General features: G+C 40.4%; 1 protein-coding gene across 2 annotated transcripts in view; it reads left to right on the top strand.

Annotated features, from left to right (window-relative positions):
• The window catches only part of DHX29 (DExH-box helicase 29), a 49093-nt gene that overhangs the window by 23404 nt on the left and 1996 nt on the right, over positions 1-23693 (top strand). The window contains exons 14-26 of one of the 2 annotated variants that reach the window (XR_016220191.1): positions 324-464; positions 4577-4721; positions 4844-4961; positions 6550-6683; positions 8662-8750; positions 10588-10716; positions 10800-10875; positions 11613-11837; positions 14898-15034; positions 15475-15568; positions 20243-20542; positions 21792-21923; positions 22699-22795. Coding sequence is in view for 1 of the 2 variants with exons in the window: in XM_002714035.5 (XP_002714081.3) it covers positions 324-464; positions 4577-4721; positions 4844-4961; positions 6599-6683; positions 8662-8750; positions 10588-10716; positions 10800-10875; positions 11613-11837; positions 14898-15034; positions 15475-15568; positions 20243-20542; positions 21792-21923; positions 22699-22795 (1768 nt within the window). In the remaining variant the exon portion in view is untranslated. The remainder of the gene's footprint in view (positions 1-323; positions 465-4576; positions 4722-4843; positions 4962-6549; positions 6684-8661; positions 8751-10587; positions 10717-10799; positions 10876-11612; positions 11838-14897; positions 15035-15474; positions 15569-20242; positions 20543-21791; positions 21924-22698; positions 22796-23693) is intronic. The other variant, XM_002714035.5, reaches the window with a different exon arrangement.

Below are 23693 nucleotides of genomic sequence, written 5' to 3'. Positions count from 1 at the left end.
CTGGCAGTAAGGATTCCTTTCTCACCCATTCCTCAAATTAAGGACTGTCTTGCAAGCTTCCTCTCTGCCTATTCTGTTCTGCGTGCTTACCTTTTTAGTTCACCTGATGCAGTGCACTCTTTTAACCATCTTCAGATAAAAAAGTATATACGATAACATAATCTGTCCTGAGACTTCAGGGATAGACTCATTATATCTACCAAGTTCCTCATTCCCAATTTAAAACTTTAAAAATAGCCTCCTTAATATTCATTCTAAACTAGCATTTGATTACATTCAAAAGGTAATAATCCCCTCAACAAAACATGCCTTCCTCTGTGCAGGTTTTTCATCTTGAAGATATAATAGAAGAAACAGGCTTTGTACTGGAGAAAGACTCAGAATATTGTCAGAAATTTCTGGAGGAAGAAGAAGAAATAACCATTAATGTTACAAGCAAAGCAGGTGGAATAAAAAAGTATCAGGTAAAAAAAAAAATTTTTTTTTTGAAAGCTAATTGATACTGATATCCAGAGATAACCAGTTTGAAAGTTTTAAACTCATACAGCTAATACAGTGAGTTTGAGTTAATTTGGTAAAAGAGGAATGTATAAGAGTGTGAACAAATTTTAAAAGTCATATCTTTGTTTTATAGACTATAGTCTTTTTTTTAAGATTTTATTTATTTATTTGAAAGTCAGAGTTACACAGAGAGGAGAGGCAAAGAGAGAGAGAGAGAGAGAGAGAGAGAGAGATCGTCCATCCGATGATTAACTCCCCAATTGGAGAGAGAGAGAGAGAGAGAGAGAGATCCTCCATCTGATGGTTCATTCCCCAGTTGGCTGCAATGGCTGGAGCTGCGCTGATCTGAAGCCAAGAGCCAGGAGCCTCCTCCGGACCTCCCATGTGGGTGAAGGGGCCCAAGGACTTGGGCCATCCTCCACTGCTTTCCCAGGCCATATCAGAGAGCTGGATCGGAAGTGGAGTAGCCGGGTCGTGAACTGGTGCCCATATGGGATGTCGGCACTTCAGGCCAGAGCGTTAACCCACTGTGCCACAGCGCCGGCCCCAAGACTATAGTCTTTGTCATATTTTATTTGTCTTACCTATGTTGCTCTGGACTATAGAAAATACATGTATAAAATCAAGAATCACATAGGAACCAGCATTTACAAAAGTTTCTTTTTTTTTTTTTTTTTTTTCCTTCTGCTGGGGTGTTGTTCACCAGGATCTTTCATTCAGATTGTTTTTTGCCACCGTGTCATGGCTTCCCATGCCTGTGAGACTCTCATGGACCTTTTAGCCAGATCCGAATGTCCCAAGGGTTGATTCTGAGGCAGGAGTGCTGTTTTGGGCATTTGCCATTCTATGAGTCTGCTGTGTGTCCTGCTTCCCCCACAGGATCATTACAAAAGTTTCATAGCAATGATCAGTTGAGGAGCAAACTTATAGTTAAGTTCTTTACTTTGTTGCAACACCACACATGGTCTGGATGGGGTAGTTCCAAAATCTACATCCTTGCCATTTATTTTCTTAGCAACTTCTGTTTTAGCAGTACCCAAGCATAGCACTGTGCTGACGCTACCTCTGGTAAGTACAGATTTTCCTGGGAAGTTAGACTTGATCACTTATTTTAGAAATGTCATGAGAGCTACATTCTCCTGTATTTCAGCCAGGATCCAACATTTTCATTATAAGCATATTACATTTGATTTTCATACACATATCTAATCAAATGGAAACAAAGTTAAAGTTACTTTTTCTTTTAATTAAGTAGATAAACCAAGAAAGCAAAAAGTAAAATGATTCCCTAAATCTACAGAGATAGAAATTGTACCCCAAAAAAATTACTTCAGAGAAGTAGTTATTTCAAAAGAAATCATTGGAATTCAGTAGCCAAAGTAGAATGCAAAAGGAATGAGGTAGATATAAACTATTTTAACCTCTCTTTGGCTGCTTTATAATCACCACTGAATGATGCATACATAATTAGAATGTTTTTCTACAGTTCTTTTTGTATGCACATGCCAAGATAAAGAGATTTTGTTTTATTGCAGGGCTAGATAAAATTGATTATAGGAGAGGTATGAAATTTTACACTTTTTGACTTAAAAAAATGTACTCTTTCTATAATTTAACAAAATAATTATAGTGACAAAAAGAATATAGATTTTTTTTTTTTTTTTTTTTTTTTGGACAGGCAGAGTGGACAGTGAGAGAGAGAGACAGAGAGAAAGGTCTTCCTTTGCCGTTGGTTCACCCTCCAATGGCTGCCGCGGCCGGCGCACCGCGCCGATCTGGTGGCAGGAGCCAGGAGCCAGGTGCTTTTTCCTGGTCTCCCATGGGGTGCAGGGCCCAAGCACCTGGGCCATCCTCCACTGCACTCCCGGGCCACAGCAGAGGGCTGGCCTGGAAGAGGGGCAACCGGGACAGAATCCGGCACCCCGACCGGGACTAGAACCCTGTGTGCCGGCGCCGCAAGGCGGAGGATTAGCCTAGTGAGCCGCGGCGCCGGCCAAGAATATAGATTTGAATGAATAAAAATGCTCCCTCATTTTTTTTACTGCTGTATAGTATTCTATAGAGTACATATACCATAATTTCTTTATTCAATCTACTGTTGATGGGCATTTAAGTTGATTCCAGGTCTTAGCTATTGTGAATTGAGCTGCAATCAACATTAAGGTGCAGACAGCTTTTTTGTTTGCCAATCTAATTTCCTTTGGGTAAATTCCAAGGAGTGGGACGGCTGGGTTGTATGCTAGGGTTATATTCAGGCTTCTGAGGAAGCTCCAAACTGACTTCCATAGTGGCTTTACCAGTTTGCATTCCCACCAACAGTAGGTTAGTATCCCTTTTCCCCCACATCCTCGCCAGCATCTGTTGTTGGTAGATTTCTATATGTGAGCCATTCTAACTGGGGTGAGGTGAAACCTCATTGTGGTTTTGATTTGCATTTCCCTGATTGCTAGTGATCCTGAACATTTTTTCATGTGTCTGTTGGCCATTTGGATTTCCTCTTTTGAAAAATGTCTATATAGGTCCTTGGCCCATCTCTTAAGTGGGTTGTTTGTTTTGTTGTTGTGGAGTTTCTTGATCTCTTTGTAGATTCTGGTTATTTTCGGTTGCATTTCTGGTTATATTAGTTGCATAGTTGGCAAATATTTTTTCCCATTCTGTTGGTGAAATCTGGTCATTTGCAACAAAATGGAGGAATCTGGAAAACATCATGCTAAGTGAAATAAGCCAGTCCCAAAGGGACAAATATCATATGTTCTCCCTGATCAGTGACATATAACTGAGCACCTAAAAGGAAACTTGTTGAAGTGAAATGGGCACTATGAGAAACAATGACTTGATCAGCCCTTGTCCTGACTGTTGAGGGACAACTCACTACTTTATTCCATTTAGTATTTTTTTGTTCTACATAATACCATTGGTTAAACCCTTCAGTTAACACACAATTATTCTTGGGTGTTTAAATTTAACTTAAAAGTCATCCCTGTTAAATGTAAGAGTAGAAATAAGAGAGGGAGGAGATGTACAGTTCGGCACATGCTCAAGCAGACTTACTCCTCATGGGAGAGTTAGAAATGTGCCAGGGGATTCCAATTCAATCCCATCAAAGTGGCATGTACCAATGCCATCTCTCTAGTCCAAGTAATCAGTTTCAGTTCATAATTGATCATAATGATAGGATTAAGAGTCAAAGGGATCACATAAACAAGACTAGTGTCTGCTAATACTAACTGATAGAATTAAAAAGGAGAGAACATCCAACATGGGAAGTGGGATACACAGCAGGCTCATAGAATGGCAGATGTCCTAAACAGCACTCTGGCCTCAGAATCAGCCCTTAAGGCATTTGGATCTGGCTGAAGAACCCATGAGAGTATTTTAGGCATGGAAAGCCAAGACACTCTGGCCAAAAAAAAAAAAAAAAAAATGACCTAAATGAAAGATCTCTGTGAGATCCCAGTGGAAAGAAGGGACCATCAAAGAAGGAGGTACCTTTCTCTGAAGGGAGGAGAGGAGAACTTCCACTTTGACTATGACCTTGTCTAAATAAGGTCAGAGTTTGTGAACTCAAGAGGCTTCCATAGCCTTGGCAGCTCAAGACAAGAACCTCGGGTGATCACTGACGTCATAAATAAGAGTGTCAGTTGTTAAATCAACAACGGGAGTCACTGTGCACTTACTCCCATGTAGGATCTCTGTCCTTCATGTGTTGTACTATGCGAATTTATGGTAAAACTACTACTCAAACAGTACTTTATACTATGTGTGTCTGTGTGGGTGCAAACTGTTGAAATCTTTACTTAGTAGATACTAATTGATCTTCTGTATATAAAGCTAATTAAAAATGAATCTTAATGAAGAATGGGATGGGAGAAGGAGTAGGAGATGGGGTGGTTTGTGGGTGGGAGGGTGGTTATGGGGAGGAAAAAGCTGCTATAATTAAAAAGTTATACTTTGGAAATTTAAATTTATTAAATAAAAGTTAAAAAATAAAAATAAAGTAAAAATGCTCCCTCTTTCCCTTGTCTTATAAAAGTCTTTAATATTTATGTTCACCTGTGGTTGGATTTTTTTTTAGGAATACATCCCAGTTCAGACTGGAACAACTGCTGATTTAAATCCACTTTACCAAAAGTACAGTAACCGTACTCAGCATGCTATTCTCTACATGAATCCTCATAAAATCAACCTGGATCTCATTTTGGAACTTCTCGTCTATTTAGGTATTTCTATTTCTAATGTGTCCTCATTGGTTTGGATAAAACATTTACACTAACTGGAAATATAATATTTTATATGCTGTTCCTTCTTATTTGGAATATTGTATTTTTTTTTTTAATTTCAGACAAAAGTCCACAGTTCAGAAATATTGAAGGAGCAGTATTGATTTTTTTACCAGGCCTTGCTCATATTCAACAGTTGTATGATCTCCTGTCAAATGATAGAAGATTTTATTCTGAACGGTAACTATAAATCTTCATTATAATCCCAGTAGTTTTAAGACAAATGTTTGGTAGATTAAAACTCTTCATCAGAGTTTTCAAGTCTTTGCAACTTTAGTTAAAATTATTTATGGTGAAGCACATTTTTTAACATTTTTTATAGCATTTTATCTACTAAAATTGTGAGGTGTTATATCTACATTTATTAATATAATTAAGGATATTAAGAGTAAGGTGGTGACTTCCCTGAACCAACCCACTAAGTCATTCAAAAATCCAACAGGGAGCCGGCGCCGTGGCTCAATAGGCTAATCCTCCACCTTGCGGCGCCGGCACACCGGGTTCTAGTCCCGGTTGGGGCGCCGGATTCTGTCCCGGTTGCCCCTCTTCCAGGCCAGCTCTCTGCTATGGCCAGGGAGTGCAGTGGAGGATGGCCCAGGTGCTTGGGCCCTGCACCCCATGGGAGACCAGGAAAAGCACCTGGCTCCTGGCTCCTGCCAGGATCAGCGCGGTGCGCCGGCTGCAGCGGCGGCCATTGGAGGGTGAACCAGCGGCAAAGGAAGACCTTTCTCTCTCTGTCTCTCTCTCACTGTCCACTCTGCCTGTCAAAAAAAAAAAAAAAAAAAAAAAAAAAAAAAAATCCAACAGGGTTGCAGTTTATCATCCATACATTCTGAATCAGCTGTTTATATCTGTTCTGACATAGTTTATTACTGCCATCAGAATTTTTTAACCTCAGAATTTTTTTAAAAAATTCTTTATGGCCAGCGCCACGGCTCCGTAGGCTAATCCTCCGCCTTGTGGCGCCGGCACACCGGGTTCTAGTCCCGGTCCGGCGCCGGATTCTGTCCCGGTTGCCTCTCTTCCAGGCCAGCTCTCTGCTGTGGCCCGGGAGTGCAGTGGAGGATGGCCAGGTGCTTGGGCCCTGCACCCCATGGGAGACCAGGAAAAGCACCTGGCTCCTGCCTTCGGATAGACGCAGTGTGCCGGCCGCAGCATGCCGGCCGCGGCAGCCATTGGAGGGTGAACCAACGGCAAAGGAAGACCTTTCTCTCTGTCTGTCTCTCTCTCACTGTCCACTCTGCCTGTCAAAAAAAATTTTTTTTTCTTTAAATCCTATTTTGCATTAAGAAGGTTGAGTCTCCCTAATCTAAAAATCCAGAGTCTGAAATGCTGCAAAATCTAAAACTTTTTGAGTGCTAACATGAAACTATAAGTGGAAAATTCCACATCTGACCTCATGTGATAGGTCAATATCAATATATAGGTGCACTGAAAACACTATATACAATTACTTTCAGGCCATGTGTAAAAGGTACATATGAAACCTGAATGATTTTCCTGTTTGGACTTGGGTTCTACCTCATACTCTCTCATTATGTATATGCAAATATTCTAAAATCTAAAAAAATCCAAAATCTGAAACATTTCTAGTCCCAGCTATTTCAAAGAAGGGGTACTCATAAGTTATTCATATTAAATCCTTCCTCTATGATTGGTGTATATGGGTTTTCATTGGATCATTATGGGGAGCTTTTGTGTATATTTGAATGTAAAATTAAAATTTTTAAGTTTCCTATATGCAAATAAATTTTGTTATTCTTTGCAGTGTCTTCTAAAGAGAAACTCTTGCTAAGAACTATGATTTTAACTTTCAGATATAAAGTGATAGCTCTGCATTCTATTCTCTCAACTCAAGATCAAGCTGCAGCATTCACTCTTCCTCCTCCAGGAGTCAGGAAGGTAAAATTCTGCACAGCAAGTTTATATTTGGTCTACCTGGGAATATTTCATGAAAGCATTATGACTTTTTATTATCAAAGACAGTAATTATACAGGATGGCACACTCCACGTGCTCTGCAGTTTAACATAATCAGAGTTGAGCCCAGTATTAAAATTCAAGCATTTACATTATATGCTATCAAAAAGACAGGACTTTTTGAGGAAGTGGTAGTTGAAAAATATGCCATGGTTGTAACTTGAAAATGAAAAAGCACTGCTTTTTCTAGAGAAGGCATCATGGGGATTTGGATGTCAGGAGCTCTTTAACTCCCACGAGGTGATTATTTATATGGTTCATAGTTCATAGGATTCTGAATGAAAGAGATGCTTGCCAAAGAATTTCTCAGATTTTGAGCCCTCTCTCCAGGAGAATGAAATGAACACAGAGCTCCTAGAACGAACCAGCCTGTAACACAGGAGGCCTGCACTCTAGTCCCTACTGTATCATCTGTGTAGCCTTTGGCAACTGCTCATCCTTGCTTTTTTCATCTTTCAATGGGTTTGGATGAAACTGATGGTTTTCTAACTGCTCTGAGAACTCTAGAGATCTTGAGAATGTACTCTTATCTGTAACAGTTGGGCTTAATTATAAGATTTTGTCTGAAGATAAGTTTCACCTCTTTTTAAATTTATTTGGAAGGCAGAAAAACAGAGAAAGACATATTTTTCTGTCCCCTTGTTCATTCCCCAAATGCCTGCAAAGCCAGGAGCCCAGAACCGAATCTGGCTTTCCCCCATGAGTGGCAGAGACCAAGTACATGGGCCATCACCACTACCTCTCAGGATGTATATGAGCAGGAAGCTGGAATTGGAAGCAAAGCTGGAACTCAAACCCAAGCACTGCCATAGGGCATGTGATATGACATGTCAGTGTCACAAGCATTGTCTTAACTGCTAAGCCTGACGTCCACCCCAAAGTTACCTCTTAAAATTTTGAACACTAATGATGATCATTCTACTTCATAGTTCCCATTACCTTTTAATTATCTGGGTCCCATTTCCTAGGATAAATAAAAGAAGCAATCATTCAGAATTGAAAGACAGTTGAAACAGAGCAATACTTACTAAATTTGACCTACTAGAATTTCCTAAGTATTTTAAGAATTCAAAAAAAAAACACAGATTTCAGTATTCAGCCATCACTGTTTAGAATTTTAGAGCTAGACCTAAGAAACCATCTACTTCTTCTTCCTGACTTACACTTAAAGTAATTGAGAAAGTAAAGTGACTTGCCCAAATTCATAAAACTAATAAGTAACAGAACCAGGTACAACCCAGTTCTCAGTAATGTGCTGTATTTTTTTTCCCAAAATAATTGTGAAGGGTTGTGTTGAGCTGTTTCCATTCTCTGACCCAGTTTCCTTGTCCACATCTGTCTTTTTTTTTTTTTTTTTTTTTTTTTGACAGTGGACAGTGAGAGAGACAGAGAGAAAGGTCTTCCTTTTCCATTGGTTCACCCTCCAATGGCTGCTGCGGCTGGCGCACCGCGCTGATCCAAAGCCAGGAGCCAGGTGCTTCTCCTGGTCTCCCATGGGGTGCAGGGCCCAAGCACTTGGGCCATCCTCCACTGCACTCCCGGGCCACAGCAGAGAGCTGGCCTGGAAGAGGGGCAACCGGGACAGAATCCGGCACCCCGACCAGGACTAGAACCCGGTGTGCCAGCGCCGCAGGTGGAGAATTAGCCTATTGAGCCACAGTGCTGGCCTTACAACTGTCATTTTTAAGGTGACTGACTAGAATCAGGGGAATGTTATTTTTGTTGGGAACAAAGTCTGTAACTTTGAGTTAGAGCAAATTAAAATTACATAGATTATAAAATTTTGTGATTAAAATTGAAATTCACTTAATTCATTGGCTCCAACTGTCAAAAGAAGTTGAAATGATGGTATAATATTGTGGGAAGATGTCTAAATGTTTTAGCTTTTTGTTTATTTCCAGATTGTTTTAGCAACCAATATTGCAGAGACGGGTATCACTATTCCAGATGTCGTATTTGTAATTGATACTGGAAGAACAAAAGAAAACAAGTAAGTTTGAATTTCCTAAATCAAAACATTTTTAACCTGGAAAGAATTGGAGGCTCTTTAATTCTTAGAAGAAATCACAGAATCATTTAGGGAAAATTCTAATGTTCTAATTCAGGCCAAAGCAAAAAGCCTTAGGAAGACTGTAGGAAACTTTAAAATGGCTAAGAATAAATGTCAGAGTTTCATGCCATAGACTCTCCAGTAAGTAGTTCCAGTGCACTGCTACTTTTAGAAAAGTGCTCAGAAAATTTTCAGAACGTAAATTTTTGTAGATTTTTTGGTTTGTAAAATAAATGTTTTTTAATTTAAATAAAAGCATTATATTATCTATATTTTTATATATAAAAGCATTATTTATAGAATCACATAAAAACCAGTATGAATTTTTGAATCAATTGGATTTAAAATCTCTGATCTATACTCTTGAGCAAGTAACATAACCTCTCTAATCATCAGTTTCCTCATAGTAAATGAGGAAAATGAAAATTTGCTATTTAAAAATGCGCTATGTAGTAACTGGAACATAATAAGTATAGACAACCTTAGGTGAATCTTTAATAAAAAGATTGTTACTTCATAAATATTTTAATGTCTATATTACATAAGTAGGTGATACTACCTTTATTTATCATTACCTATATATACTATTTCCAGTAGGAAACTAGCAGTATTTGAAAAAGATTTTTCCTATCTAGTAGTGAAGAAATTCTTGATTGCATTATACATGTAGAGGGAATGTTTTGAGGATTTAATTTTATCTTCTGAAAGGTCAATTGAATTGTAATGTTCACAGGGGCACTTCTTAAACTATTTCAAAGAATTATATAATTATTAGATACTCCATTAAGATAAAAAAAGATTCCTTGGTCAGATTAGTTTGAGGAAGAGTAAGTTAAACCGTGTTTTGTTTTTATTTGTGCTAGAGCTTTTAATTTGGTAGTATGAGATTTAGTATGTAATGTTTGCTAAGTTATTTAAATAGGAAATACAATTTGAGAACTGTTGATCCACAATAATGAACTTTTTTGGCCTATGTTCAACTTAATTTTTTTTTAATTAATTAATTAATTTATTTATTTTTTGACAGGCAGAGTGGACAGTGAGAGAGAGAGACAGAGAGAAAGGTCTTCCTTTGCCGTTGGTTCACCCTCCAATGGCCGCCGCGGCCGGCGCGCTGCGGCCGGCGCACCGCGCTGATCCGATGGCAGGAGCCAGGAGCCAGGTGCTTTTCCTGGTCTCCCATGGGGTGCAGGGCCCAAGCACCTGGGCCATCCTCCACTGCACTCCCTGGCCACAGCAGAGAGCTGGCCTGGAAGAGGGGCAACCGGGACAGAATCCAGCGCCCCGACCGGGACGAGAACCCGGTGTGCCGGCGCCGCAAGGCGGAGGATTAGCCTAGTGAGCCGCGGCGCCGGCCATCAACTTAATTTTTTTTAAAGATACATTTATTTATTTGAAAGTCAGAGTTAGAGAGAGAGAGGAAGAGACAGAGAGAGGTCTTCCATCCTCTGATTCACTCCCCAAGTGGCTGCCATGGCCAGGGCTGAGCCAGGCCTAAGCCAGGAGCCTGGAGTGTCATCTGGTCTCCTGTGTTGGTGGCGGGAGCCCAGCCACTTGGGCCGTTTTCTGCTGATTTTCCCAGGCTGTTAGCAGGGAGCTGGATTGAAAGTGCAGTGCCCAGGGCACAAACTCACACCCATATTTATGCCTGCATCACAGGCAGTGGCTTCACCTGCTGTGCCATAATACCAGCCCCTCAATTTTAAGGGTTAAATATTTCTTTTTCTGATTTTGAAAAGTCAACTATCTACTTGTTCTCTCCTAAACACTTCTTTAGGTACCATGAGAGCAGTCAGATGAGTTCTCTGGTGGAAACCTTTGTCAGCAAAGCTAGTGCCCTACAGCGCCAGGGGAGAGCTGGGAGAGTCCGAGATGGCTTCTGTTTCCGAATGTACACAAGAGAAAGGTATGGCATGGGGCTGGACATTTAAAGCATATTATCCATACTGTCAGCAGTCCTGGAAATGCATATAATTTTTTATTTTTTAGATTTGAAGGCTTTATGGACTATTCTGTTCCTGAAATATTGCGCGTACCCCTGGAGGAATTATGTCTGCATATTATGGTAACCCCGAGGGAATGGGAATGAAGTTTTCTCCTCTCTAGGAAAAAAAAAATGAATAAACTTATGTTGCTTTAACTTTTCACATATTTTACTTTAATGTATGCTTTGCTCCGTCTATAAGTAAATCCACTCTGCTTTGATTTTACTATAGATATTGCTACTTATATACTAAAATATGTCCTCATAAGCTAGGCAGGTAGTACTCCCCTAGGGGCAGTCTTGCCTACTGGGGTATATCTTAACATTGTCTGGAGACAGTTTAGTTATCAAACCGGGTAGATGATAAATATTGCTGGTATTTAGTGGATAGAGATGAGGGGTGCTTGAAACATTTGACAGTGCACTGGACAGCTCCTCCATAAGATAAGAATTATCCAGCCCAAAATATTGCTAGTGCTGACACTGAGAAACATTAACTACACCAAGGAATTCCTAGAGTGAAAGATCCATAATATCTTTTAGTTTTAGATGTTTGACTTTTTAAAGATCTATAATATCTTTTAGTTTTAGATGTTTGACTTTTTAAAACTCAAGGACATAAAAATATGTATATCCTCATACCCAAACATACATATGCACACAGAGCACACTGCCCCAGTTACAAGAAAAATAATAGGAGAGCCTCATACATTTTACTCTTTCCTCAAATTTTTACTGAACTCAAACTTTCTATCTTTTGGATAGTGTTAATTCTTTCCAATTACATGCCAGTTGTATCACTGTTTTTCAATCCGCAGAAATGTAATCTTGGGTCTCCTGAAGATTTCCTCTCCAAAGCCTTAGATCCTCCTCAACTTCAAGTAATCAGCAATGCGATGAATTTACTCCGAAAAATTGGAGCTTGTGAACTAAATGAGCCTAAACTAACTCCATTGGGCCAACACCTTGCAGCTTTACCTGTGAATGTCAAGATTGGCAAGATGCTTATTTTTGGTGCCATATTTGGCTGCCTTGACCCAGTGGTAAGTCAAATAACGCTGCTGCTACTTCACTTTAAGTATTATTCAGCTGGGAAATTAGTGAGTTTGGTAATAGTTTTAAACTTTTTTGAAATATTTGATTCTTTGAAAGTCAGAGTTACAGAGAAAAAGGGAGAGACAGAGATCTTCCACCTACTGGTTCACTCATTAAATGGGTGCAACAGTCAGGGCTGGCTCAGGCCGAGGCAGGAGCTTCTTCAAGGTCTTCCACATGAGTGGGAGGGGCCCAAACACTAGGGCTATCTTCCGATGCTTTTCCCTTGCCATTAGCAGATAGCTGGATCAAAAGTGGAGTAGCCAGGACATGAACCAGCACCCCACCTGTATGGGAAGCCAGCATCACAGGCAGCAGCTTTACCTGCTACCCCACAATGCTGGCCCTACAATTTTTAACTTTTAATTTAATTGTCTTTTTAGCTAAATAAAATGTCTGTACTGACATTAAAATCCAGAGGCCTGAATGCTTGGTAAGAATTTTTTAATGTAGTATTTAACTTTTGGGGCAGGCATTGTGGTACAGTAGGTTATACTGGGACATTTGGACACCCATATCCTATATCAGAGTGCTGGTTCTGGTTCTAGCTGTTCTACTCCTGATCCAGTTTCCTCCTAATGCACCTGAGAAGGCAGCAGAGGATGGCCCAAGTACTTCAGTCTCTGCCACCTACATGGGAAACATGGATGGAGTTCCTGGCTCCTGGGTTCAGCCTAGCCTAATTGGGGTTGTTAAAGGCATTTAAGGAGTAAACTAGTAGATGGAAGATTTCTTTCTCACTCTGTCCCTTTGACTTTCAAATAACTAATTTTTTTTTAAAAAAGTCAACTTTAAAAAAAATTTTTTTTAAATCTGTTCATATATTTAAGTGCATATAAGTATTATCCTGAATTTGGCTTGCTATAAACTCACTCGAAACATTTATTTAATTAAATATATAGTAGATGATTCTTAAGAAACTTTGAACACCACAGATTTTGAAAAGTATAATCAAAAGCATTCATCCTTTCCGTTGTTTAGCTTCTCCCTCTAAACCAGTAATTATCAGAGTTCTGTTTTCTCAGATTATCCCAGAGTAAACAGATCCAGTGCATCTGTCTGAAACCTTGTACAAACAGGCCTTCTATGCCATTCCAACTTTCCAGCTTTATCAAGCTGAGGCCTTTTCCAGGCACAAATCAAGACGGTTTAAAACCAGAATGTAGAGAGTATGACATATTATTCTAGTCTCTTTTCCTTTGGTATTAGAAGTAAGTATTCACCAGAACTGTGCCAAAATCAAAACGTAACCTCTGCCTTGATAGTTTTCCTGAAAAGCTGCAGGAACCACAAATGGGTTGTTAGGTAGTCCAGACTTTTTTAAAGAGCATTGCAGACAATGGAAATTCAGCAGTGCAGGAAGAAGGTAGCTGAGCTGTGATTCTAATACTACCTCTAAACTGTATGACATTCTGTAAATCACACAGATCTGCAGTTTTTTTCTTTTATACCTCACAGAGATGGTACAAAAATAAACTGATTTATGAGGGGTGGACAGCATTATGACACAGTGGGTTAAGCTACTGCCTACATGAACACTAGTTCAACTCCAAGCTGCTCCACATTTTTTTTTTTTTTAAGATTTTATTTTCAAGAGTTACAGAGATCTGAGAGAGGGAGAGACAGAGAAAGGCCTTCCATCTGCGGGTTCACTTCCCAAATGGCCGCAACAGCTGGAGTTGTGCCAATCTGAAGCCAGGAGCTTCTTCCAAGTCTTCCACGCAGGTATAGGGGCCCAAACACATGGGCCCTCTTTTGCTTTTCCAGGCCATAGCAGAGAGCTGGATCAGAAGTGGAGCGGCCATGCCCGCACAGGAGACCTGGAGGAAGCTCCTGGCTCCTGGCTTCGGATCGGGCAGCTCTAGCTGTTGCGGCCAATTGGGGAGTGAACCAGCGGATGGGGGACACCTCTCTCTCTGCCTCTCCTCTCTCTGTGTAATTCTGACCAAGAAATAAGAAGCCAGGAGCTTCTTCTGGGTCTCCCACGTGGGTGCAGGGGCCCAAGGACTTGGGCCATCTTCTACTGCTTTCCCAGGCCACAGTAGAGAGCTGTATGGGAAGTAGAGCAGTCAGGACTCAAACCGGCACCCATATGGGAAGCTAGTACTGCGGGTGACAGCTTTACCCGCTATGCCACAGCGCTGGCCCCAGATAAATAAATCTTAAAAAAAAAAAAAAGAAGTGGAGCAGCCAAGACTAGAATCAAAGAATCAACACCCATATGGGATGCTGGCACTGCAGGCAGAGGCATAGCCTACTATGCTACACCGCCGCCCCTCCCCTTTAAGATTTATTTTGCCTATTTGAAAGGCAGAGTTAGAGAAAAAGAGGGAGAGATAGAGAGCTTCCATCTACTGGTTCATTCTCCAAATGGTTGCAACAGCTGGGACTGGGTCAGGCCGAAGCCAGGAACCAGGAGCTTCATCCGGGTCTCCTATATGGGTACAGGGGCCCAAGGACTTGTACCATCTTCCACTGCTTTCTCAGGCATATCAGCAGGTTACTGGATTGAAGTGGAGCAGCCAAGGCTTGAAGTGGTACCCATATGTTATGCAGGCATCACAGGCAAGCGGCTTAACCCACTGTGCCATGCCAGCCCCACTGCTCCACTTCTGATTCAGCCCTCCGCTCATGTGCCTTGGAAAACAGAAGAAGGCCCAAGTGCTTGGGCCCCTGAACCCATGTGGGAGGCCCAGATGGAGTTCTAGGCTCCTGGTTTTGGCCTGGCCCAGAGTAAACCAGTGGATGCAAGATACCTCTGTCTGTCCCTCTCTATCTCTGTAACTGCCTGTCAAATAAATAAATCTTTTGAAAAAGTGATGTATTTTTAAAAATTCCATAAACTAAAGCTTATGTAAAATGAAAATAAGCGTTAGCTGTAGTAATACATAATGTATTAAAAGGAAGAAAAGACAACTTACAATGTAATTGTTTTATGATTTGCTTTCTTCTACAAATAAGCTTTCAGTAAATGCTTAATGATAACCTGTTTGCTTATTTATGGATAGGCAACCCTGGCTGCAGTTATGACAGAGAAGTCTCCTTTTACCACACCAATTGGTCGGAAAGAGGAAGCAGATCTTGCAAAGTCTGCTTTGGCTATAGCGGACTCAGATCACCTGACGATCTACAATGCATATCTAGGGTAAAGAAATAAGCTGGGTGTTAGCAACAAGCCAGTGACCTGAGCTTGCTAACTTTTGAAAAAAATTTGTCTTTGACTTTAATTAAGTTACAGTTCTAAAATTTAAACTTTTTTTTTCATTTGTCAAGATATAATTATGTTAGGGATTCATATCCTATACAGATTATAATCCTTTCTAAATTTAAAAACATTATATTTGGTACTATTATATGTATATTGTCTCATCTTTAAAGTGACACTTTGCTATCATACATAAACAAAAATTATCTGTATTACAGTTGAAATTCTTTTATGTAATTTGGTAGCTGCTACAGCAAGCAAGGCACCCCCTCTTTTAAAATGATTGTCAGTGAAGTAAAGCCTTGCTTTGATTACTGTCCCTGAAGAGTTTGGAAAGAAAGCGTGATGTACTCTGGTTTATCAGTGTCTTATTTATCTAGATGGAAGAAAGCACAGCAGGAAGGAGGCTATCGTTCAGAGCTTGCATACTGCCGGAGGAACTTTCTGAATAGAACAGCACTGTTAACGCTAGAGGTAACGTTATACACCTCTCTGAGAGTCAGATGAGTAACTGGAACAGGTGTTTTTTGGAAAAAAGAATGCCTAAGCTGGTGTCTTACAAAAAGGTTTAATAAACATAAACTTATAATTTTTTATTATTTTTAAACAAGTAACCTATATGTATTATAAGTGATTCCAGGTTACATTTAATGATCATAAAATATTCAGGAAATGATAAAGAAGAGGCAAATATAATTTCATAAAAAATAACAACTTGGGAATTAGGATAATTAACCTCTTTAAGTCTTAGTCCAACATTTTTAAAAATAATGAAGGGGGATGATCCACAGCTCTTCTCAATTCTGAAAATGAGTAATCTTTTCCTTAATTGTGGAAAATATCAACCATACATAAAAGTGGATAGAACAGTATAGTAAGTTCTCCTGTACCCATTTCCCACTTCAATAATTATCAATATGTGGTCAATCTTATTTTATTATACTTTCATTCTACTGTCTGCCCTCGGGATTATTTTAAAACAAACCCAAGGCATCAGACCACTGTGCTTCCCCACAGAATAGGACCCTTTCAAAAACTTTAATGTCATCAGATGTCAAAAAAATTTCTTTAAAATCACTGGATATTCAGTGTATAAATATCCTCATTTATCTCATAAATTATTTTTATAGCTGGTTCAAATCGTGATCCAAACAGGGTCCACAGATGAAATTTGGTTGAGGCCGGCACTGCAGCTCACTAGGCTAATCCTCCACCTTGTGGCGCTGGCACACCGGGTTCTAGTCCTGGTCAGGGCGCCGGATTCTGTCCCGGTTGTCCCTCTTCCAGGCCAGCTCTCTGTTGTGGCCCGGGAGTGCAGTGGAGGATGGCCCAAGTGCTTGGGCCCTGCACCCCAGGGAGACCAGGATAAGTACCTGGCTCCTGCCATTGGATCAGCGCGGTGCACCAGCCGCGGTGGCCATTGGAGGGTGAACCAACGGCAAAGGAAGACCTTTCTCTCTGTCTCTCTCTCTCTCACTGTCCACTCTGCCTGTCAAAAACAACAAAAAAAATTTGGTTGAAATAATCCTATAGTCTGTTAATCTATAGTTACTCTCTCATTTTTATTTGCCATTTATGTTTTGAAGAAACCTAGTAAATTTTGTCCTGTAGAATTTATTGCTTTCTGGATAGGGCTGATTATATCCTCAATATATTGTTTAATATATTCTATGCCTTGTAGTTCCTGCAAGCTGTTATTAATATCAACAGGGTTTTATCCAATTCAGATTCTTTTTCTTTCTTTTTTCCAGTTGTGTCCCTTTTTGCAGTGGGATTTCTCAATGAGGTCAGCCAGATCCACCCATTACAAAATCCTCAATTAGCTTTTCATGAAATGATTAAAAGCCATTAATAATACTCAAACCTATTATTCTTTGAGGTTACAAAATGGTAATATACTGTGTTTTTACTTGTTAGCTAGAATTCTTTCATAAAGAAAAACTTCTTTTATCAATATTTGAATACCCTAAGGTATAGTATGTACAAAATAATTAGAATCAATGCTTGATTCTTTCCTTTTATTTAGCAGTTTTCATAATGAATTGAAAGGTAATCAATGAATGTTATTTTTGATAGAAATCATTATGAACTCATGGATTTAAATATATTTGATATGTTTCAGTTCTCTTTTTTTTAAGATTTTATTTATTTATTTGAGAGGTAGAGTTACAGAGAGAGAGAGACAGAGAGAAAGGTCTTCCTTCCACTGGTTCACTCCCCAATTGGCTGCAACAGCTGGAGCTGTGCCGATCTAAAGCCAGGAGCCAGGAGCAGCTTCTGGGTCTCCCATGCGGGTACAGGGGCCCAAGGACCTGGGCCATCCTCCACTGCTTTCCCAGGCCATAGCAGAGAGCTGGATTGGAAGTGGAGCAGCTGGGACCCAAAATGGCGCCCATATGGGATGCTGGCACTGCAGGCAGCAGCTTTACCCATTATGCCCAAAGTGCTGGCCTCGAGATGGTTTCCTTTTGAAAAGATATCTAAGTTGGGGTGCCTGGTGTTATGACGCAGCGGCTTAAGTTGCTGCCTATGATGCTGGCATCCCATATAGGACCACCAGTTCAAGTTCCTGCTGTTTTCTTCCAACACAACTCCAAATGCATCTGGGAAGACAGTGGTAGATGGCCCAAGTAGCTGGGCCCCTGTCACTCACATGAGAGACCCATATAGAGTTCCACACGCCCAGCTTTAGCCTGGCCCAGCCCCAGCCATTGCAGATGGAAAATCAATCCATCCATCCATTTCTCTCTTGCATGCTCACTTTGCCTTTCAAATTAATAAAAATAAATCTTAAAAAAAAAAAAAAAAAAAAGATATCCAGGCCATCATACCCTATGACGGTGACCAAGTTAACAGTCTGCTCTTAGCAAGAGAAACCAACACCTTTGCCCATCATTCATGTTGTAGTGTTCAAGACCAGAAATATTTCTGGGAAGAGAGAGTAGAAGTGCAAATGATTGTAAAAAGCAGGCCTTCTCATAAGCACTATCTCTTTGTTTTTAATGATAGTTATTTAAAGGAAAATGGCACTTAGTACAGTTATGCTATGAAAGTATGCAGGAAATAAACTCTCACATATTCCCCTATGCTATTTTTTTAAAGATTTATTTATTTATTTGAAAGGTAGAGTCCCAGAGATAGAGGGAGAGATAGAGATTGGTCTTCCATCCACTGGTTCACTCCCCAAATGGCTGCAACGGCTGGAACTGGGCTGATCTGAAGCCAGGAGCCAGGAACTTCTTCTGAGTCTCCCATGCAGGTGCAGGGGCCCAAGCACTTGGGCTGTCTTCTACTGCTTTCCCAGGCCATCAGCAGAGAGCTGGAGGAAGTAGAGCAGCCGGGACTTGAACAGGTGTCTATATGGGATGTTGGTGCTACAGGTGGAGACTTAACCTGCTATACCACAGCTCTGGCCCTCTCCCCTATTCTATATTTATATTTTAAAAGGTTAAAAAATATTTTCCCAGGAAGTTTTGTCCACTGCTTTTTATGAGTTAAAATAACTGCTGGAATGACAGAGGGAGTCTTCTCCTAAGCGAACTTTGTCCTTCTCAAGGCAGCTAAGAGGTGGCTGGCCTTGTGGCACTAGGGTAAAGCTGGGGCCAGTGCCGTGGCACAGTAGGTTAATCCTCCACCTGCAGTGCCGGCATCCCATATGGGCACCGGTTCTAGTCCCAGCTGCTCCTCTTCCAATCCAGCTCTCAGCTATGACTTGGGTAAGCAGGGGAAGATAACCCAAGTGGTTCGGCCCCTGCATCCATGTGGGAGACCTGGAAGAAGCTCCTGGCTCGGGATTGGCCCAGCTCCGGCTATTGCGGCCATCCAGTGGATGGAAGACTTCTTTCTGTCTCTCCCTCTCACTCTGTAACTCTACCTCTCAAATAAATAAAATCTTTAAAAGAAAAAAAAAAAAAAAGGATAAAGCCACCACCTGCAGTGCTGGCATCCTGTATGGACACCAGTTCCAAGTCCTGGCTGCCCCACTTCTGATTTCAGCTCCCTGCTAATGCACCTGGGAAAGCAGTGGAGGATAGCCCAAATGCTTGGGCCCCTGCACCCACATTGGGAGACCCAGAATAGAATAAACTCCTGGCCCCTGGCTTTGGATCAGCCCAGCTCTGGCCATTGTGGCCATTTGGGGAGTAAGCCAGCAGATGGAAGGCGTCTCTTTCTCTGCCACTGCCTCTTTGTAACTCTGCCTTTCAAATTAATAAATACATCTTCTAGGGGGGAAAAAAAGCAGGTAAGGGCTGCATTGGAGAAATAGCCCTCTCCGGGCCGACTGGCTTGGATTTCCACATTTTGAATCCCAGAAAGCTGGCCCAGAGGGGCCGTTCTTCAGCTGAGCCCTTTCTCCTTCATTCCTTCTCCAGGAGCTCATCATTCTCCACATGGCCTCCCACCCCATTCTTTCTATCAGCCTTTTTCTTCACCTTCCCTCTGACTGCAAGATTTTACATCTCCTAGCACTGAGGTGTTAGAGCAGCTGTCTCTGTGATCTTTCCTGGAAGCAAAGTCCCTTCAACCCCAAACCGAAAACCTGCAGAATATCCTAAGTGTAAATGTCACCTTTTAATTACTTGTATCCTGTGTATTTTGCAAAAAGCTCATCCTTCCTGAGGTGTTTCACCAACTGGCATGACTGAAGGTAGAAAAATCTTTTAGGTGACTATTTTAATTAAATGAAACTGCCATTAATAAACTTCGTCAGGGTTCTTGAGGAAGTTAAGGTGAGGGTTCCAGAGCCAAATGACGAAGGAACTTGCAGTGTGGGATCCAGAATCTTCTGTAATTCTTTCTTAATGCTGTCCTCTACTCCTTGATTTAAAATGTCCCCCAGAAAGGGAGAGCTACTGTTGAGGTAGATGGAGTGAATCAAAACGTATGCAGATGTGGCTGTTGCTCTCGCTCGCTTGGACACTCTTGTGCTTTACGACATCGGAAGTCTTCGGGTACAGAATGCAGCTGACTCTCATCATCACACTCCAGTACCTGCTTTCCTCCCTAACTTATGTTGGGGCTACAGTTTACTAAATGTCACATCCTGTCAATTTTTATAGGAAAAAGTCATATAAAGTAAAAGGTTATTTGGAAATTTCTCTATTTTAATCAAGTTTGGTTTTCCGTTTTTCACACAAACCAATCAAGGATGTAAAGCAGGAGTTAATGAAGTTGGTCAAGGCAGCAGGATTTTCATCTACCACTTCTAACAACTGGGAAGGAAACAGAGCCTCGCAGACTCTGTCTTTCCAAGAAATTGCCCTTCTGAAAGCTGTATTGGCTGCTGGACTTTATGACAACGTAGGAAAGATAATCTATACAAAGTCAGTCGATGTTACAGAAAAGTTGGCTTGCATTGTGGAGACAGCCCAAGGCAAAGCACAAGTACATCCATCTTCAGTGAATCGAGATCTGCAAACTTACGGGTGGCTCTTATACCAGGAGAAGGTAAAGTGCTCATTTCTTCAATTCCAGCTTTCAGAGATTATTCAACAAGTTATTAATAACAAGTTAGGGTGCCCCAGTAAGAATTTATTTAGCTTGCAAACTGAGCTCTACATTTTTGTTCATATGTGAAATCAAGATGCACATAGTTTCTTAAGCAAAGTGTTTATTTCTCCTGCATTTAAGCAAAGAAAAATAGTAAGATTTCTAACCATGAACATCACCTTTTCTACTTGAAATAGACAATTATAGCAAATAGATGGGGTTAATAATGTGCATTTCACTAGAAGAGAAAAAGGATGTGTTTTTTGTATGCTTTGTTTCCAAATAAGGAGATTGTTGAATGGAGTAGAACTGTGGGTGATATCACTTAAGATAATTAACAGCAAATATTTACAGATCCCAGTTCAAACAGTCAACCTTTTGGAGTGTAATTGGATTGGCACTCAGTTAAACTTTCTTAGTTTTTAATTCTATGCTGAATATTAAGATGGCCCCTTGTCTATATTTTCAATTTTGTTATCTCATAGGAACTCATTTTAAAGGCAATATAAGGGCCGGCACCGCGGCTCACTAGGCTAATCCTCCGCCTAGCGGCGTGCCAGCACACCAGGTTCTAGTCCCGGTCAGGGCGCTGGATTCTGTCCCGGTTGCCCCTCTTTCAAGCCAGCTCTCTGCTGTGGCCCAGGAAGGCAGTGGAGGATGGCCCAAGTGCTTGGGCCCTGCACCCCATGGGAGACCAGGAGAAGCACCTGGCTGCTGGCTTCAGATCAGCACAATGCGCCGGCCGCAGCGCACCGGCCACGGCGGCCATTGGAGGGTGAACCAACAGCAAAAGGAAGACCTTTCTCTCTCTCTCTCTCTCTGACTCACTCACTGTCCACTCTGCCTGTAAAATAAATAAAATAAAATAATTTAAAAAAAGGCAATATAAGAAGAAAACATGTCAAATTGAAACGTATTTCTTCTCCCTTTTCTAAAAGAGTGCCTATTACAATTCTTGACCTTTAAAGTAACAAGGATCCATAATTTCAAGCACTGGCTTGAAAAACTCCCAACATATCCTAAGACTGAAAACATGAGAAATTACTGACTGATGGCCATAGCTAAACACTGGCCTACAGAACAGAAACTCTGAAACTTAAAGATGACTTTAACGTTATTAATTAGTTAATATCATTAAGGGTAAAACTTCTTATGCATTGTTTTTAGACCGTGAAGTTGTTTTTCTCCCCCTTCTTTTCCTGTGTAGATAAGGTATGCCAGAGTGTATCTGAGGGAAACAACCCTAATAACTCCTTTTCCAGTTTTACTTTTTGGTGGTGATATAGAAGTTCAGCACCGGGAACGTCTTCTTTCTATTGATGGCTGGATCTATTTTCAGGTATACAACTGAGTTTATGGATTACATAAAAATTTTCAGCCTCCAAAATCATTGAGGTAGTTTTTTTTTTTAAATGTTTTTGGACTTTGCATAATTTCCTCCTATGAGACTATGTTGAAGATTTCCTTATTTTATCTTACCTGATTTTATTTAAACCTGTTAAATTTGAAGGTCAAATTATATCGCTATTATAATTATCAGTAACTATTATATTGTGCTTATTTCTGGCAAAAAATCTATTTCTGTAGAGCCCTATCAACATTTACTGGCTTAAGTTAAGCAAATCTAATACATCCTGTTATTTTTTACCATGGTAACTATTTGTCTATGACTAGAGAGATGATTTTTAAATGCAGTGTCAAAAATACATGCAGTTTGTGTAAAGAGGTTTTTGTGGAAGAAATGTTCTATAACTGGATTGTAGTGATAGTTCCATAAATTTACTAAAAATTATTTAAATTAGAATAACAAATTTTTATGGTTTGTAAGCTGTACCTCAAAACTACAGTCCTAACTCTGACAAGATTAATGTTAAGAAACAAAATAATTATTAGAATAATCGTTATGTGGCAGGGGGAGATAACAAGCTAAATAAGGAAAATAAGGGCTTTGCACAAATTAGCCATCAGTAATAATTTGCTTGTATTTTCCTCACTGTGTTTTATATTAAAATCAATATGTGTGAAGGCAGATTGTAAGGTTATATAAGCTTGCCTTGATTTTTTTAAACACACTCCCCTGGGTTAATCTTGTCCAATCTGTCCTCTCCCAATAGGCTCCAGTGAAGATAGCTGTCATTTTCAAACAGCTAAGAGTTCTCATTGATTCTGTTTTAAGAAAAAAGCTTGAAAATCCAAAGATGTCCCTTGAAAGTAAGTGTTTGATTATAATGTAGGTAGAAGATAGTTCATGGGTATGTAAGTACTTGTGTGTATAAAGCTATGGGATACACATAGCATGTGTCAACGCATGGAAAACCTTCTAAGAGAATGTCTGGAAGATTGACTGTAGAAATCATGCCCTTTTTCTTGTCATTTGAGTACACTATACCACATTGCAGCCTGCCTCTCCCCAGCTAATTCTCACAGTCAGGCAAATTGGGAGCTGCCAATCTAGTATTCCCATCCTGAAGCCTTATACTCTGTTTATTTGTGTCCAAATGTGAATGCAAAAGCACTAAGCTTCTGGTTTTCCTGTGCTGCTGGATAACCTAGTAAGAGATGTAGTAAGAGATGTGAGTTCTTTTTTCAAAGAGCTTTGTGCTTTACAACTTCAGGATTAGAAATTATTGCCTTATATAAGAGACGTATTGAACCTCAACTTTCAAATTAAGCAAAATATTCCTTAAATTATTTTAGTGTTTTTCTTTTCCATAAGAGGAGCCAGAATTTACTCTGAGATGTAACATATACTTTTAACTTGGGATGGAGCATAAAGTACATAGTAGTCCTCTCTTTTTTGGAGTTTTTTGTTTTGTTTTGTTTTAAATATTTATTTATTTATTTGAAAAGAAGAATTAGAGAGAAAGATCTTCCACCTGCTAGTTCACTCCTAAATGGCCACAGTGGCCGCTGCTAGGCAGATCTGAAGCCAGGAGCCAGGAGCTTCTTCTGGGTCTCCCAATGTGGATGCAGAGGCCCAAGCACTTGGGCCATCCTCTGCTGCTTTCCCAGGCAATTAGCAGGGAACTGGATCAGAAGTGGAGCATCCGGGACTCGAACTGGCACCCATATGGGATGCTGGCACTGTAGGTGGAGGCTTTACCCTCTA

This window comes from Oryctolagus cuniculus, chromosome 14, assembly GCF_051225735.1.
Source record: "Oryctolagus cuniculus isolate XC-2025 breed Fujian yellow rabbit chromosome 14, ASM5122573v1, whole genome shotgun sequence".
Classification (NCBI taxonomy): domain Eukaryota; kingdom Metazoa; phylum Chordata; class Mammalia; order Lagomorpha; family Leporidae; genus Oryctolagus; species Oryctolagus cuniculus.
This window is presented reverse-complemented; position numbering and strand designations above follow the sequence as displayed.